General features: G+C 42.3%; 1 protein-coding gene across 1 annotated transcript in view; it reads right to left on the minus strand.

Moving 5' to 3' along the window:
* LOC124547348 (pyrimidodiazepine synthase-like) overlaps nt 1-17,988 on the minus strand; it is a 40,315-nt gene extending 22,327 nt beyond the window's left edge. Inside the window, exons 1-2 of the mRNA XM_047125100.1 lie at nt 17,902-17,988; nt 3,723-4,054 (exon numbers count right to left, since the gene is read on the minus strand). Coding sequence (XP_046981056.1) covers nt 3,723-4,054; nt 17,902-17,926 — 357 coding nt within the window. The 5' untranslated portion in view covers nt 17,927-17,988. The remainder of the gene's footprint in view (nt 1-3,722; nt 4,055-17,901) is intronic.
* Nucleotides 17,989-18,517: the final 529 nt, after the last annotated feature.

An 18,517-nucleotide genomic window follows, 5' to 3' on the forward strand; every position in this document is an offset into this window, starting at 1 on the left:
GCAAAAGCAAATTTTTCTGAAATATGTAAATATGGTAAAAGATATGTAATTTGAAACTGTACATGCAGTAAGGTATGCCGTTGTGCTTTACGACCAGTGGACAATGAATGGAAAGGATATTTCATGTAAAAAGAATATTGTCATTGTTGAGCAATGTCTCCTTGTAAATATTATCCATGTACAATGACCTGTATGTAAATTGTGATGGAATGAAACAAATGGAGGACTATCTATATGGCACTGGGGATAGGAACAGAAAGTTGATAACCTCTGAGGACAGAGCTTATGAAATTTCCCCAGTGATGGGAGATGCCGCAAATCTCCATCTCATCGAATATCTCAAATAGAGCTGTTAAGAACAATTCTTGCTATAGCCGAGCTAGGAGTCGGCCACTTGCCAGGATGCGCGTTGAAAGCGATTACAGCTTCCGCTGACCTCACGGCGCCAGCTAGACAAATAGCTTCAGGGACGGGCTGCACTAGCGGCAGGAAGAACTGATGTGGCCGTAGCAGGGGGAGAAGTACTGAGTACTTGTGTGACCCGCCTCGTGTGTCACAGTTTAGAGGAACCTCCTCGTGACGAGCTTTTGGTGATATAAATAGGGGTCCAGCAATACTCAGGTCAGGTTGGGACTCAGCAGTGTACAGTCGACACCGCGTCTATGTCGCTCGTCACTGACATCTGAATTTGGTCTCTACGTAAACCTCGGCACCGCCGTTGCTACGGAGATAGAGCTAGATCAAGTAGATGGGCAACTGATGGGAAGTGCCAGTGCCAGAGGAACCTTCAATGTTCAGTAGTCAAGGGACTTAGAATTAATTCCCTGCTTCTTTAAGAAATCCTCACCGAGTTCCATACTACGCACCAACTGTTTAGCTTGTCTCCTACAGCTGGTGGAGACTGCAAGCAGCCCATGCATACTTCCACTCATCGAGAAGATCGACAGAGGTGAGCTCCCTGTGTGGTAGCAACGTGCCCATGTCTGTCCCTCTTGGGACACGACGTTTTTACAGAATCTCGAAATATAGTTCGGACTCCGATGCGAGGTGCTTATAATAGTTTACTCAACGAAAATTTGTCTCGAAACCCGGCAGAAAATCCAAAGAAATTCTGGTCGTATGTGATGTATGCTAGCGGCAAGACACAACCAATGCCTCTCTGCTCGGTAGCAATGGAAATACTATCAATGACAGTGCTGCTAAAGCAGCGTTACTAAACACAGGCTTCTGAAATTCCTTAACCAAAGAAGACGAAGTAAATATTCCTGAATTCGAATCAAGAACAGCTACCAACACAAAAAATTTGGAACTAGATAACCTCGGAGTAGTGAAGTGACTTAAATCACTTAATAAAAGGAAATCTTCCGGTCCAGACTTTATACCAGTTAGGTTCCTTTCAGAGTATGCTGATGCAATAGCCCCATATTTAACAATCATATACAACCGCTCGATCGACGAAAGATGGGTACCTAAAGGCTGGAAAGTTGCGCAGGTCATACCAATATTCAAGAAATGGGTTAGAATCCACTAAATTACAGGTCCATATCATTAACGTCGATGTGCAGCGGGGTTTTGTAACATGAAATGTTTTCGAACATTATGAATTGGTTAATGGTTCAAATGGCTCTGAGCACTACGGGACTTAACATCTATGGTCATCAGTCCCCTAGAACTTAGAACTGCTTAAACCCAACTAACCTAAGGACATCACTCAACACCCAGTCATCACGAGACAGAGAAAATCCCTGACCCCGCCGGGAATCGAACCCGGGAACCCGGGCGTGGGAAGCGAGAACGCTACATTATGAATTACCTCTAAGAGAACAGTCTACTGACACACAGTCGACACGAATTTAGAAAACATCGCTCTTGTGAAAAACAAGTATCTTTTTACTTACACGAAGTGTTGAGTGGTATGGGCAATGGATGTGAAATTGATTCTGTATTTCCAGATTCCTAGAAGGCTTTTAATACTGTACCTCACAAGCGGCTTGTATTCAAATTGCGTCGTTGTCGTCTCGGCTATGCTACTGGATCCGTGATTTCCTATCAGACGGGCCACAGTCCGTAGTTACTGACGGAAAGTCGTCGAACAAAACGGAAGTGATTTCTGGCGTTCCCCAAGGTAGTATTGTTGACCCTCTGCTGTTGGGTACCCGTATAACCGATTAAGGAGACAATATGGGCAGCCGTCTTAGGTTGTTTACAGATGATGCTATCGTCTATCGTCTAGTAGAGTCACCAGAAGATCAAAGCAAATTGCAAAACGATTTAAAAAAGATATGTGTTTGGTGCGAAAATAGGCAATTGAGTCTAAGTAATGTAAAGTGTGATGTCAACCACTTGACTGATAAAAGGAATCCGTTAAACTTCGGTTACACGATAAATTAGTTATATCTAAAGGCCGTAAATTCAACGAACAACTTAAAAAAATGGCTTAAATGGCTCTGAGCACTATGGGACTTTACAGCTATGGTCATCAGTCCCCTAGAACTTAGAACTACTTAAACCTAACTAACCTAAGGACAGCACACAACACCCAGTCATTACGAGGCAGAGAAAATCCCTGACCCCGCCGGGAATCGAACCCGGGAACCCGGGGGCGGGAAGCGAGAACGCTACCGCACGACCACGAGCTGCGGACGCGAACAACTTAAATTGGAAAGAGCACACAGAATATGATGTGGGGAAGGCGAACCAAAGACTGCGATTTATTGATAAGACACTTAGAAGATGCAACAGGTCTACTAAAGAGACTGCCCACGCTACGCTCTTGCTTCCTCTTTTCGAGTACTGCTGCGCGGTCTTGGGTATTTACCGGATAGGATTACCGGAGTACACCGAGAAAGTTCGAAGAAGATCAGCACGTTTTATATTATCGAAAAATAGGGAAGTCAGTGTCACGGACATGATACAGGATTTGGGGTGGACATCATTAAAAAAATGGGTTTCTGCTTGAGGCGGGATCTTCTCATAAAATTTGAATCACCAACTTTCTTCTCCGAAAGCAAAAACATTTTGTTGACTTAAATAAGAAGAAATGAGCTTCATATTAATATATAAGGAAAATCAGAGCATGCAGGGGAAGACAAAGATGTTCGTTTTTTCCGCGCAATTTTCGATAGTGGAATAATAGATAATTCTTTTGAACGTAGTTCGCTGAACCCTCTGCCAGGCATTTACGTGTGATTTTCAGAGTATTCATGTAAATGTAGATACAGAAAACACACTAAAGCAGGTTATACGATTTGTAATTTTTATTTATTGTACAATTAACATTGAGCCATAAGATTTAATAACTCGTTTGTACCGCAGAAGAATCTGCATTGTACATTTAGCGTTATTAAGTACCCGGTGAGTAATAGATGTGGGAAATTACATATGTCGCATCGTTATATTAATTTTACAGATTTCCAAAATTAACCGCAGAACATGCACGAAACTACAGCGATGAAAGCATAGCGAAATTTCTAACACATTAAAATAGTGTATGAAACTGATGCTGTGTCTTACTTGGCCACCAAAAAGAGAAAGATCAGGTGGAGCTCAAATTACGCATCGACTCAGGCTTCGTTTGGGATATTCTTTTTTTTTTTTTTTTTCCTCTGGCGCGTGCTCCGAAAGTCATCAGCGTTGCCCGGGAAAGGTTAAAGTTCAATGTAAGATGGGAAAATCGCACATTATGTTTTACTAGGCTGCTCCCTTCAGTAAAAGTGACTAACCTTCCCGACCGTCTCCAGTAGCTGCTTGTGGTGAAGATTCTTATCCTGATCGGCAGACCACAGTGGTGGCTCTGGAAACTTTCGGTCCAAATAGTCTGAAATGTCGAGCGACTCGACGACCACCTCGCCGCTACCCATCTCTAGAGCGGGCACTTTTGTCTCCGGATGCACTTTGCTGTACCACTCCGGCTTGTTCTTCAGGTTGATGTCCACCATTTCGAAAGGAACGCCCTTGGCAGCCAGGACGAGCCGCGCCCGCTGTGCGTACGGGCAGTACAGCATCGAGTAGAGTCGCAGCTTGCCCGCCTCCACCGGGGGCGGTTGCGGGTCACCTGCCGACACACAAATCAAATCAGCTGCAGTTGCTCTGATATGTGTTTCACATTATGGGCCACGATGGGTTTTCCTGAACATGTCGCTAACTGTTGTTTATTTTAACCTTCCGCTGGTGGTGCTGAATCAAGTGCAGCCCGTGCAAACTCCGACTGCCATCCCGCTGTAGAGAGGCACAGAGATGCATCGGATCTAGTAAATTTCTGTATGGAGGGGAGGTTCAAGCTATTGTAGGTCTGACCTCTGGTGAGTTTAGGCAAAAATTTAAGTTTATTTTTTAAACTGGATTACTCCCACCGTCCACGCTCTTAACTTTGTCCCTCTTCGGGGCGAGCCTGACGGAGAGTTAACAGACGCAGTAGGACTTGTAGGGCTAAAGTGCAGGGGTATCAGACTGCCGAGACTCCTCGTATTTCATTGAATCGTTCGATAAATTGCACCTACATCAGAGTATCGAATCTGTATAAGAATGAGTAAAAACCATACCTAAAGTACGTGTCAGCTATTTACTGTTGCTGCTTAACAACTGGGTCTCTTTTTTTTTAATAAATGTCCTGTATATTGTGACCAATAGCTGTTGAGTGGCGTATGAAAGACACGATTTTACTGTCTGTCACAGCTGATGCTGTTTCTTCACAGTTACGATGATCTTCCGGCATTATTTTCTTCAAATCGCGTCATACGGCTACAGGAATAGCACGTTAAGTACACTTGTTTTCAGTTACATTAAAAACTGATTATGTAATATACTAGCTGCCCAGGCATTCATTTTGCCTATAGTCTAGAAGAAACTAATACAAAACATCAACTGCGTTTGTAAAGTAACATCGAAAAAATTTCATTTCCAAGTATTCGTGAAAATAGCTTTCAAATTATGAAACAGTCGTTTTGTTGTGGTGTCTTCAGTCCAGACACTGGTTTGATGCAGCTTTCCGCGCAATCTATCCCGTGCAAGCTTCTTGATCTCCAAGTACTCACTGCAACCTACATCCTTCTGAATCTACTTCGCGTATTCATCTCTTAATCTCCCTCTACGATTTTTACCCTCCACGCTCCCTCCAGTACTAAACTGGTGATCTCTTAGAGCCTCAGAACCTGTCTTACCAACCGATCCCTTCTTCTAGTCGTGCCACAAATTTCTCTTCTCCCCAATTCTATTCAGTACCTCCTCATTAGTTACGTGATCTACCCATCTAATCTTCAGCATTCGTTTGTAGCAACACATTTAGAAAGCTTCTACTCTCTCCTTGTCGAAACTCTTTATCGTCCATGTTTCGCTTCCATACATGACTACACTCCATACAAATACTTTCAGAAAGTACTTCCTGACACTTAGTTCTACATTCGATGTTAATAAATTTCTCTTCTTCAGAAACGCTTTCCTTGCCATTGCCAGTCTACAGTTTGTATCCTCTCTACTTCGACCATCATCAGTTATTTTGCTGCCAAAATAGCAAAACTCGTCTACTATTATAAGTGTCTCATTTCCTAATCTAATTCCCTCATAATCGCCCGATTTAATTCCACTACATTCCATTATACTCGTTTCGCTTTTGTTAATGTTCATCTCATATCCTCCTTTGAAGACACTGTCCATTCCATTCAACTGCTCTTCCAGGTCCTTCGCTGTCTCTGACAGAATTACAATGTCATCGACAAACCTCAAAGTTTTTGTGCATCTTCAGCTTCTCGCGTCGTAATGAATAGCCCATCAAATTTCGAGCATGCAACCGCCCAAAAAAAATTTCCTCCACTGATATTTCGGCCGCGTATCGTCCGGCCATCCTCAGAGTGAGTCAAAAGACTGATGACAAGATGCCAAGCGCGTCCGTATATGCTCCACCGCGGCGGGTCACAGATGCTCGACGGCGGCAAAGGGAAAAACGCTTACACTTGAGCCGCCGCCTGTGGCGAAGGCGTACAGACATTCGATACGCTTATCGATGTATGTTCGGCGGCTGTGATATCATGACGACTTCTCTACGGTTTAATTACCCCAATAGCCAGATTCCATGCTTTGTCCAAAGGAAAACCATTATCTCTATTTATTAAATTATTAGCTAATCTAATCCCTTTAGCTTCCTTGAAGACAGATACCCAAAACGAAGAGGTGGATGTTAAGATCTTCACGTCAGTGTGATTCACGGAATGCCCTGTATCAATACAATGTACGGCCACAGCTGACTTGTCTGGTTGTGATAAGCGTGTGTATCTTCGATCCTCCACACATCTCTCATGAGCGGTGCGTGTTGTTTGACCTGTGTATGACTTCTCACAATTTCCTCAGAGAATCTGATACACACCCGCTTTACGAAGCAGTAAATCGTCCTTTACAGAGTCTAGTAAAGCTGCAATCTTCCTGGGGGCCAGAAGAACACCTTAACAAAGTGTTTCTCAAGAATACGGCCCATCTTCGAGGGAAGAGCACCCACATAGGGCAAAAGCGCACTTGATGTGAAGGAATTACCATCTTCTTCCACATCACATACCTGCATCCTATGTTTTGTATTGAATGCTCTACGAATTTGTTGCGGAGAAAATCCATTCGCTTTAAAAATTCTCTTGAGGCATGTGAAATCTTCTTGCAAATTATTTTTATCGAATATACAATGCGCCCTGTGCACTAAGGTCTTAAGGACACCTATGTTCATTGAAGGGTGATGCAGCTACTGGCATGTAGATATAGATTTGTGAGTGTTGGTTTCCGATATACGGCATGTCCTAATGTGCCATCAACTTCTACCAGTTTTCCCATTCGTCTGTAAAGAATTCGTGTTAGTACACTACTGGCCATTAAAATTGCTACACCTCGAAGATGACGTGCTACAGACGCGAAATTTAACTTTCCAGAGCATTCACACAAGGTTGGCAACGGTGGCGACACCTACAACGTACTGACACGAAGAAAGTTTCCAACCGATTTCTCATGCACAAACAGCAGTTGACCGGCATCGCCTGGTGAAACGTTGTTGTGATGCCTCGTGTAAGGAGGAGAAATGCGTACCATCATGTTTCCGACTTTGATAAAGGTCGGATTGTAGCCTATCACGATGGCTGTTTATCGTATCGCGACATTGCTGCTCGCGTTGTTCGAGATCCAATAACTGTTAGCAGAATATGGAATCGGTGGGATCAGGAGGGTAATACGGAACGCCGTGCTGGATCCCAACGGCCTCGTATTACTAGCAGTCGAGATGACAGGCATCTTTTCCGCATGGCTGTAACGGATCGTGCAGTCACGTCTAGATCCCTGAGTCAACAGATGGGGACATTTGCAAGACAACAACCATCTGTACGAACAGTTCGACAACGTTTGCAGCACCATGGAGTATCAGCTCGGAGACCATGGCTGCGGTTACCCTTGACGCTGCATCACAGAGAGGAGCGCTTGCGATGGTGTACTCAACGACGAATCTGGGTGCACGAATGGCAAAACGTCATTTTTTCGGATGAATCCAGGTTCTGTTTACAGCATCATGATGGTCGCGTCCGTGTTTGGCGACATCGCGGTGAACGCTCATTGGAAGCGTTTATTCGTCATCGGCATACTGGCGTATCACCCGGCGTGATGGTATGGGGTGCCATTGGTTACACGTCTCGGTCACCTCTTGTTCGCATTGACGGCACTTTGAACAGTGGACGTTACATTTCAGATGTTTTACGACCCGTGTCTCTACCCTTCATTCGATAACTGCGAAATCCTACATTTCAGCAGGATAATGCACGACCGCATTTTACAGGTCCTGTACGGGCCTTTCTGGATACAGAAAATGTTCGACTGCCGCCCTGGCCAGCACATTCTCCAGATCTCTCACGAACTGAAAAGGTCTGGTCAATCGTGGCCGAGCACTACTCTTGGTGAACTGTGGTATCGTGTTGAAGCTGCATGGGCAGCTGTACCAGTACACGCCATCCAACCTCTGTTTGACTCAATGCCCAGGCGTAACAAGGCCGTTATTACGGCCAGAGGTGGTTGTTCTGTGTACTGAACACAGGCTATCAGGATCTATGCACCCAAATTGTGTGAAAATTTATTCGCATGTCAGTTCTAGTGTAATATATTTGTCCTATGAATACCCGTTTATCATCTGCATTTCTTCTTGCTGTAGCAATTTTAATGGCCAGTAGTGTATTTCTTAGCCGTGACTTATTAAACAGATAGTTCGGTAGTTTTCCCACATGTCAACACCTGTTTTCTTTAGGATTGGATTTATTATATTCTTTTCGAAATCTGAGGGTATTTCGCCTGTCTCATACATCTTGCTCACCATATCTTAGAGTTTTGTCAGGGTTGGCTCTCCCAAGGCTATCAGTAGTTCTAATGGAATATTGTCTACTCCCGGGGCCTTGTTCCGACATAGGTCTTTCAGTGCTCTATCAAACTCTGCACGCAGTATCATATCTCCCATTTCGTCTTCACCTACGTCCTCTTCCATTTCCATATTACTATCCTCAAGTACATCGGCCTTGTATAGACCCTCTACATACTCCTTCCAACTTTCTGCTTTCCCTTCTTTGCTTAGAACTCATTTTCCATCTGAGTGCTTGATATTAATACAAGCGGTTCTCTTTTCTCCAAAAGTCTCTTTAATTTTCCTGTAGGCAGCATCTGTCTTACCTCTTGTGATATATGCCTCTACATTCTTACATTTATCCTCTAGCCATCCGTTCTTAGCCATTTTACACTTACTGTCGATCTCTATTTGAGGCTTTGTATTCCTTTTTGCCTTTGTCATTTACTGCATTTTTATATTTTCTCTTTTCATAACTAAATTCTATATTTCTTCTCTTACCCAAGGATTTCTACTAACTCTTGTCTTTTTACCTACTTGATAATCTGCTGCCTTCACTATTTCATATTCTTCTTCCATATTTCTTTCCCCGTTCTTGTCAATCGTTTCCTAATGCTGTCTCTCAAACTCTCTACAAGCTCTTGTTCTTTCACTTTATCAAGGTCCCATCTGCTTGAATTCCCACCTTTTTGCTGTTTCTTCAGTTTCAATTCACAGTTCATAACCAGTAGACTGTGTTCAGAGTCCACCTCTGCCCCTGGAAATGTTTTACGATTTAAAACCTGGTTCCTAAATCTCTGTCGAACCATTATATAATCTATCTGAAACCTTCCAGTGTCTCCAGGGTGCTTCCATGTATATAACCTTCTTTCATGATTCTTGAACCAAGTGTTAGCTATGATTAAGTTATGCTCTGTGCAAAATTCTACCAGGCGGTTTCCGCATTCATTCCTTACCCTCATTCCATATTCACCTACTACGTTTCCTTCTCTTCCTTTTCCTACTACCGAATTCCAGTCACCCATGACTATTAAATTTTCGTCTCCTTTCACTATCTGAATAATTTATTTTATCTCATCATACATTTCATCAATCTCTTCGTCATCTGCGGAGTTAGTTGGCATATAACTTGTACTTCTGTGGTAGGCATGGGCTTCGTTTCTATCTTGGCCACAATAATGCGTTCACTATGCTGTTCGTAGTAGCTTACCAGCGCTCCTGTTTTTTTTATCCATTATTTAACTTACTCCTGCATAACCCCTACTTGATTTTGTATTTATAACCCTGTATTCACCTGACCAGAAGTCTTGTTCCTCCTGCCAACGAACTTCACTAATTCCCACTATATCTAACTCTAACCTATCCATTTCCCTTTTTAAGTTTTCTAACCTACCGGCCCCCTGACATTCCACGCTCCGATCTGTAGGACGCCAGTTTTCTTTCTCCTGATAACGTCCTCCTGAGTAGTCCCCGCCGGAGATCCGAATGGGTGACTATTTAACCGCCGGAATATTTTACACAAGAGGACACCATCATCATTGAACCATACAGTAAAGCTGGATGCCCTCGGGAAAAATTACGGTACTAGTTTCCCTTTGCTTTCAGCCATTCGCAGTATCAGCACAGCAAGGCCGTTTTGATTAATGTTACAAGGCCAGGTCAGTCAATCATCCAGACTGTTGCCCCTGGAACTACAGAAAAGGCTGCTGCCCCTCCTCAGGAAATTACACGTTTGTCTGGCCTCCGTTGTGGTTGCACCTACGGTAAGGCTTAAGCACGCAAGCCCTCCCCCCCACCCCCTCCCCCATCACCACCGACGGCAAGGTCCATGGTTCGTGCGTAGGGAAGCAGTCACAAAAAAATAATGCTTAATGTACAAATGTATAAATACAGCTGCTTCGCTTGCCTACAACCCGATATTGTAAACGTCTCTATGGCAGAATCTCTTCATAGATGTATAGACGGCTATTGTTTTCGCCTACAACCATTTGCGCTTCGCAGTCTAAAACTGTCAAAAGCACTGCCACGTGTCAGGGATTGCCTTAAGCTGACTGTATGAGTGTCTTAGTAGTAAAGAATAAATGTATTAAAACTTCACGCATGATGGGGCATTTTTTCAAGCATCTCAGTGCTTAAGACGTCATATCTCTTGAACTATGTGTCGGGTAATGAAGTACATGTGTATGTACATTCAGCGACATTTGTGGGTATTATCTGCGAAATATGTTGCGAATAGAGTGAGTAGCAAAGCAGTGCTAATTTAAACTTTATGCATAATGCGACAGTTCCATCCGCATCTCAGTGTTTAATGACGTCACATCTCCTGAATCATATGTGTTACCAAGATATAATTTTGTAGGTGCATTTAGCGGCATATGTGGATACTATCGCCGGCCGCAGTGACTGAGCGGTTCTAAGCGCTTCAGTCCGGAATCGCGCGACTGCTACGGTCGCACGTTCGAATCCTGCCTCGGGCATGGATGTGTGTGATGTCCTTAGGTTAGTTAGGTTTAAGTAGATCGAAGTTCTAGGGGACTGATAACCTCAGATGTTAAGTTCCATAGTGCTCAGAGCCATTTGAACCATTTTTTGAATACTATCTGTGCAATTTATTGTGAACAGAATTAGTAGCACGGAAGTAATAAATTTAAACTTCATGCATGATGATGCACTTTTTCACCCGTCTCATTGTTTATAACGTCTTATCTCCTGAACTATAATAGGTAGGTGGTTTTTCCCGCCACAGAACTGCACAGAATTGTTGCTTGGCAGTCTTGGATACACGTACCAAATTTGGTGAAATGAATATATAATTCATATAACTTACTAAGAACACATAATATTGTCAGATAACCAATATCTAATGTGCACATGATATATATGCTCTTAGTGTTAACTGATATTGTCGAGGCAAGGTCTTCTAGCATTGAAAACAGTCGAAGTGTCATCATACATGGAAACAACAGAGGTGTTACTGTACAGGTCAGATGCTTTTAACGTTAGTGATCTATTGATTAATTTGATTTTCAGTTTTTAAGTTTATCTATCCATCTTTTAGCGGCGTACATGCTGTCGATCTCATCATAGTTTGTACAAAGTAACTAACGCACAGTGCTACGTAAAATAATGTAACCTTCATAACAATAAATACTATATTGAGAACTAAGCTCAGTGTAAGTTACATAACTATAAATCATAGTAATATTGATAACCATAATAACATATCAGTTGACACATAAATTTACATACAGTAAAAGTCGAAGTTTTAGGCCTTCTTTTGTACAGTCTATGAAATATTTCATTGTATAAAAGCCTTTTTTTACCCAACTTTGTAAGACGTTCATACAATCTTTATTGCGATGATAGGTGGTTGACGCCGTAGTGCATCAAAAAAAATTAATGCCGAGGTATACGTAACTTCTCTGAATTTCATAAACAAAAACTCTGTGGGGTGGTTTAATGTTAATTTACAGTCCAAATTTACACCTACAATTTAAAGGCCATTCAGTCAACATGAGAATTACTTAAGCTAAAAATAATATTCATACGTTTACCACTAATGACTACTATGCTGGATGGAGTGAGCAGTTCTATATCGAAAACAATAAGTGGCGATAAGATCAAAACAATTTGCGAAAGAAGCAGAAACGTATCTACTCAAATTAATCTGTGACCGACGGAACAATAAGATGTAGACCAGTTTCCGTATCTTGGAAGTTTTTTTAGTTAAGATGCCAATATTTTTGGTTCATTTATGGCTTCCTAAGGCTCATGTTTTCATCAGCAGTAGAAGTGGGAAAGTCTTGGTTGTCTTCCAACAAGTGCAGTCCGTATGGAAATTAGACTCTATAGTTATTTCGACAAAGCTTTGGCTTACGCCTCTAAAATCCTACCAGTTGCCAATGTGCATAAGAGACCTGAAAAATGGCACAAAAATCAGCACATAAGCCCAATGATTTTCACCAACGATGCTTCAGGTGAAATTTGCAACTCACAAGGAACCCCCTGAGTGCAAGGTCTCAAGTTGAATCTTTTATAAGGCTCATCTGAAAGTACTGTGTTAACAATTATGACAGAAAAAATTTTAGCTGCTAATGATCCACCTTGTGCATCAGGAGGGCGACAGGAAATGAGTTTCCGGAAGCTGCAGAGATTAATTTCTAAGGGATGAAGGTATTAAATTTCACAACATAGACATTGACGACGTTCGAGAAATGCTCAAAACAAGACATTAACTTGCACCATGAAGACCGAATGAAAAATGGCGCGTTACAATGATCACTAAGGTTCGCACCATCAGGATCGACGGCGAACTTCTTGGGAGTTACAAGCCGTGCAGGACGTTCCGGTAGGCATCCACTCCTAAGAAATGCATGTGGAATAATATTGAAGCAACGGGGTGATGAGAATTGATGGAATGTGATGACATGAAACCGAACGCGAAACAGTCTGGCTTGGATATTATCGTGAAACTAGCTATTGTTTAAGGCTGAATTTGTCCAGGAGTTCCAGGTGATATAACTGCAATGTCACACATTTTTCAGGAGGAATAGTTTGCTCCAAAAGAGTATGAATTCTGTACACAGACCAGGAATCAAGGAGAAGTACGTTATTTTGATTAGCTATTCGCCAAAAGTAGTACTTATTGTATAGTTATAGAGTCCGCCCCCGATAGCTGAGTGGTCAGCGTGACGGATTACCGTCCGATGGGTCCGCGTTCGATTCCTTGCTGGGTCGGGTATTTTTTCCGCTCAGGGACTGTGGATTGCGCTGTCTTCATCATCATTTCATCCCCATCCGGCGCGCAGGTCGCCCAATGTAGCGTCGAATGTAATAAGACCTGCACCAAGGCGGCCGGACCTGCCCCGCAAGTGGCCTCGGGCAATGGCGCCAAACGCTCATTTCGTTTATAGTGGTAGTTGTCTTACGCCCATTTTCCCACTCTTGCTTGCTGTGACGTAAATATTGCTTACTGACCTTGCAAGAACAAGCACACGACAAGAATGGTAGGTCTTGACGGATGAGCCAAGGGACGAACTTGGCGGCAACACGATGCATTTCAAGATGCTGTGTCTGGATTTCATGACAGGATCCAATTGAAATGTTACATTCTTCTGCAATCTCTCGGATAGTTGATCTTCGATTGGCACGCACAATTTTGTTGACGTTCCTGCGTGAGTGCCGCCGATAGACGTCGAAGGGCGTCCTAAACGAGGGTCACCTTTAACTTCCGTCCAGCCATTTTTAAGCCATGTGAACCATTCGTAACACCGAGTACGGCTTAAGCACTCATCACTATAGGCGTCCTGCGTAATTTGGTGTGTCTTTGTAAAGATTTTCTTGAGCTTCACGCAAAATTTAATTCAGACGCGTTGCCCCTGTAACACAACGTTCTACTCAATACAGCAATGAACAATAACAGACATACAAGAATGAAACTTCCGGCAGTTACACATTAAACAAAGGCGTGTGCAGGGACGCTAACCGCATATCGCTGCAAGACACGAAATTACGCTCAAAATTAGGAATTGTCGGGATTTTTTTTTTTTGAACAGCCCTTGTATATGGACCTTGTAGACGAATTGTTCTTGTCAAAACTGGTCTTATTTTAGTTCTTTTATTTTGAGGCCACAATTCGCAAGTGAATGCAATTTTATTACGTAAAATAAACTTTGTTCAGTTTCAGTTATAAATACTGGTCGTCTTCAGTTACTCAACTATCCTACTTTATTAATTTTATTTGGAAATGTTGCGCATTTTGCAGTTCTCATCAGTTGCTAGGCGTTTGCTGTTTGGAACGCAACTTTTAACATATTCTTTTTTGAGTCAAAGGAAGAGAGGAGCTCACGAGTACAATATACTGATGACACTGGGTTTTTCGCATGTAGTGCCTCAAGAAATATCACCATCCGCCTCCAGGAAATGCAGACAGCGCGCTTTGTGCAACGACCAACGACAAGGATGGGTGGAAGGGGGGGGGGGGGATCAGAGGGTAGTTAAGGTCATATTGCAGCCTCATCCTCAATGCTTGAAAATGCGTATCCTGTGTGTGAACCTGTCGCAAAATCCGTCCTTCAGGGTGTACAAACCGTATACATCGAGCTCTAACAAGAACTCTCCATGTTCCACACAGCTTTCCAACTGCAGATGTAAGCTATACTCTGAAGCGGAATCAGAACAATTAAAGGACATGTGTACGAAACTGGCGCAAAAATTCTACGAAAATGCACGCTACTTAAACGAGGAACTACTAAACAGACTAAGCTAATATTGCAATACAGATCTACGCTCACGAATTGTAAATCAACAACGTTGACAAATAATTTAATGCATAAACGGTCATGACGATTTAAAAGCTACGAACTAGTAAGAAAACTAACAACTAATTTTCAAAAAAGCGACTAAAAGACAAACAACTTTCGCCGAGATATATTCTTCCACCTTAGAGAGTGAATTATGCCGCAGTAGTACCTGAAGACGAAAATTTTTTGCTGTTTTCGAAATGCTGTAGTAACTGACACTGCGATTCTGCCATTCGCGCATAACGTTTCCTCCAGTCCTCGAGCGATAGGCGACAACAGTCCCTCGAACACGCTGGTCTAGTGCGATCGAAAACCATAAGTAAGTTCCAGGAACACAAGTTGCCAACGAATTCGTCGGCCGCCGAGAACAGGAGAAACATCGACTGTTAAACAGCGACTGCTTGCCTTATTTCTGTGAATTAGAGCTATAAACGAATACGACCTAGAACGCCTAGAGCTACGGCGAAGGCCAATCCTGGTGACAGCTGAATACCGCAATTTCACCAGCGTAGGCGCTGCTCGCCAAGTAGTGTGGCCAATGTGTCATCACGAACTTAACGCATGCGCACAATACACTCAGCCCACTAATAAATTGCAGAATGATCAGTCTTCTTCGCTCTTAGATGGCTCACGCGAGGACGGTAGGCCGGTGTCCTGTCGAAATATCCTGGAGTATGATAAACGGACGATCGGTTGCTCTCCCGTAACTGCCTTCAAGAGCTGTGTTCCTCTTCCAGACTATAAAGTTGCGCTGGTCTCACCAATACCAAAGAAAAGAAGTTGAAGTAGTCCGATAAATTATAGAGCCAAATCACTGACGCCCATTTGCAGTTGGAGTTTGGTACATATAACGTTTTCAAACATTGCGAATTACCTCTAGGAAAACGAGCTTTTGACACACAATCAGCACAGATTCAGGATACTTAATTCTTGTGAAACACAGCTAGCACTTTATTCTCACGAAGTAATGAGTCCACGTGAGTACTGAAGAGAATCCGTTAAATTTCGGCTACACGAATCTAAAGGGCTGTTACTTCAACTAATTACCTAAGAATTATAACTACGAATAACTTAAACTGCAATGAACACAAAGATAATTATGTGGGGAAAACCAACCAAAGACTGCGTTTTGTTAGCAAAATACTTAAAGGCGGCAGTACTAAAGAGATTGGCTACAGTTCGCTTGTCCGTCCTCTGCTAAGGAGTATCACTGTGCGGTATAGAATGCTTATCAGAGGATTGACGGAGGACATCGAAAACGTCCAAGGACCGGCAGCTCATTTCGTACTGTCGCGAAATGGGAGAAAGAGTGTAGGGATATGATAGGCAGGGTGGGGTGGCAATCATTAATATAAAGGCGTCTTTCGTTGCGGAGAGATCTTTCCACGAAATTTCACCCCCAACTTTTTCCTCTGATTACGAAAATATTTTTTACACCATCCCACATAGCAACAAAAGATCATCATATTAAAATAAGAAATCAGAACTCGAGCGGAAAGATTTAACTAGGCCTACAGCAGAGGCGGATATAAGCAACATAAGGCCATTTGAAAGAAAAATGCTGTGCAAAATCAATGGGCCTGTGAGATATGCAGAGGGCTGGACAATCAGGTAGCATCATGAATTACAACAGCTTACACAAGAGAAAGATTTGGTAATATTTATTAAATATCAGAGTGTACCCCGTGTATGACGTATGAAGAGGATGATAGATGATTGGATGCCGAAAGGAGTAGTGAAAGGTATACTGTATTTAACCAGAAGGGAAGGACCTACCAAGAGAAAAGAAAACAGAAGTACGGAGACATATTCTTGAGGAGGTCAAGGCTTATCAAGTCCCAAAGCGATAAGAGGAAAGCGTACCAAAAGATAATAAGAAACGCAAGAAAGCGCCTTCGTTTAATTCTACCATACGTAGAATGTTACGGAAACAGAAACAAACGAGATTAGTATGAAACCGACAGAAAAAATTTCAGTTCTTACGGTTGGAAGAATCCTATAACCATTTCCAATTCGATCCTGGCGATGAAACTAACGTCTTGTCATATGAGCTACTGGACTTACAGGTAGCAATTTAACTCATGCATACCCATTGTTCAGTCTCATGTGGATCTGTCTGATGCTGAAGCTAAAGGTACCAGGAAGCCGAGGATTAAATTCTGCATATCAAAATACAATTTAGAAAATTCAAAGCGACTAAGGTGCCATGCCTTAAATGAATTGCTGTTAAACTTGACAATCAGTACGCTGCGGATTTAACCCCTTTCTTAGTACAATTTTATTGATTTAGAAGTCACTGCAATTGCCATGCGCCGCTTATATAGAGAGCGTAACTTGCGTTGTAGAAAACGAAACGGATAAACAGAATTACAGGTCAAATTCTTAGTTTCTGTCTTTTACCATATCCTACTGAATACGGCACTTCGAACATTCTGATATTCCTGAAGGAAGATAATTTTCTCACAAAGAATCAGCACTTCGAGAAGAGCACTGGCATAAAACACTTATTGCTCGTTTTATACACCATATCTTGCAAACAGGAATTGCAAGACCACAGGTTAATTTCGAAAGGCAATTGTCGTTGTACGTTTTCGATTGATAACTAGGCTGCTATGAAAGGGAATATTTTTACAAATATGTGACTGACTCATAGAACTTTTGACATTGGTCAGTGAATGTTCAATATTATCAATGTTAACCGTATATGTGTTAACAAAGGAAGGTATGCATCACTCTCAGACTGCATGTCGATGATAACGCTACGTATAGAAAAACGGAGATATGCAAGATTATTTTGACAATATTTCCGATTCATATACTGAATAAAAACTGTCTTTAAAATGAAGCAAAGAAAGAAAATATTCACAATAGAGAAAAATAACACGGAAGTACAGAACCAAAAGATTATCATTAAGCTTCTGCTGTCTGTCATATCATTTCGAAAACCCAATTATAATACTAGTAAGTGATGGAACAAAGATGTGTCATTACTTGCAGGAATGCAAAACTAGCATCAAGCTAGTACTATTCGTCTTAATTGTAATACTGAGAATAAAAACGTAAAAATGGGCAGATTACGCATTCTCTGGCGTATGCTGAGATTTTATTCCTCGAAGCTTCGGTATTCGTTCCTGTCACCGAAACTTTAGGCTCATGCATACAAAAATTACTTCCAATAATACTTCAGTGCAGTGGAACTGCATTGGGGCCTTGATCGAAAGGTTTTAAAATCCCATGTTATACTCCACTTACCCTTTTTCAGGAACTTCACACCCATAACTGACTCTCGTGAAAACTACGTGTCCAACAAAGTGTGCGGGACTCTCTGTGCAACTCGTTGTCGGCTGCGCTTATAAAGAAACCGTGCGTATCTAATCTTGATGCTTCAAGGACTTTCCTTAGTCATGCACAAAGCAAACACCCGCGTTCAGCCTGACACTGCTAAAATGCTTTTTCTTTCTTTAAATGCTGAGTGACATAGAGGGGCGCACGCAGAAGCGACGGATCGCAGCAGGTTCCGCAATCTGTCCGCATACCGCACGTGAGTGGGGAAATCTCAGATCGCAACGATAGGTCGCTGTTCGCTCGTTATTGCCAAGCAATCTGACATATGGCTTGCAACGAATCGGCTATGTATACCAATATGGCTGCCTAACTGCGACTAATTTTTGGCTGGGTATTGAGTGTGGCTGTATATGTCTGTTTCGTTTTCCTGCGGCCACTTGAAGTAAGAATTTAGAAGAAGGAAGAAGTGAGAATTCATAGTTATTCAGGAAGAACAAACCCGACCGAAACTGAAGTTGAAGAAGAAGTTGCCACTAAGGAGGTATATAAAACTATAGATACTGGTACTCTTCAGTTTTGCAGC

This window comes from Schistocerca americana, chromosome 1 (genome assembly GCF_021461395.2).
Source record: "Schistocerca americana isolate TAMUIC-IGC-003095 chromosome 1, iqSchAmer2.1, whole genome shotgun sequence".
Lineage (NCBI taxonomy): Eukaryota > Metazoa > Arthropoda > Insecta > Orthoptera > Acrididae > Schistocerca > Schistocerca americana.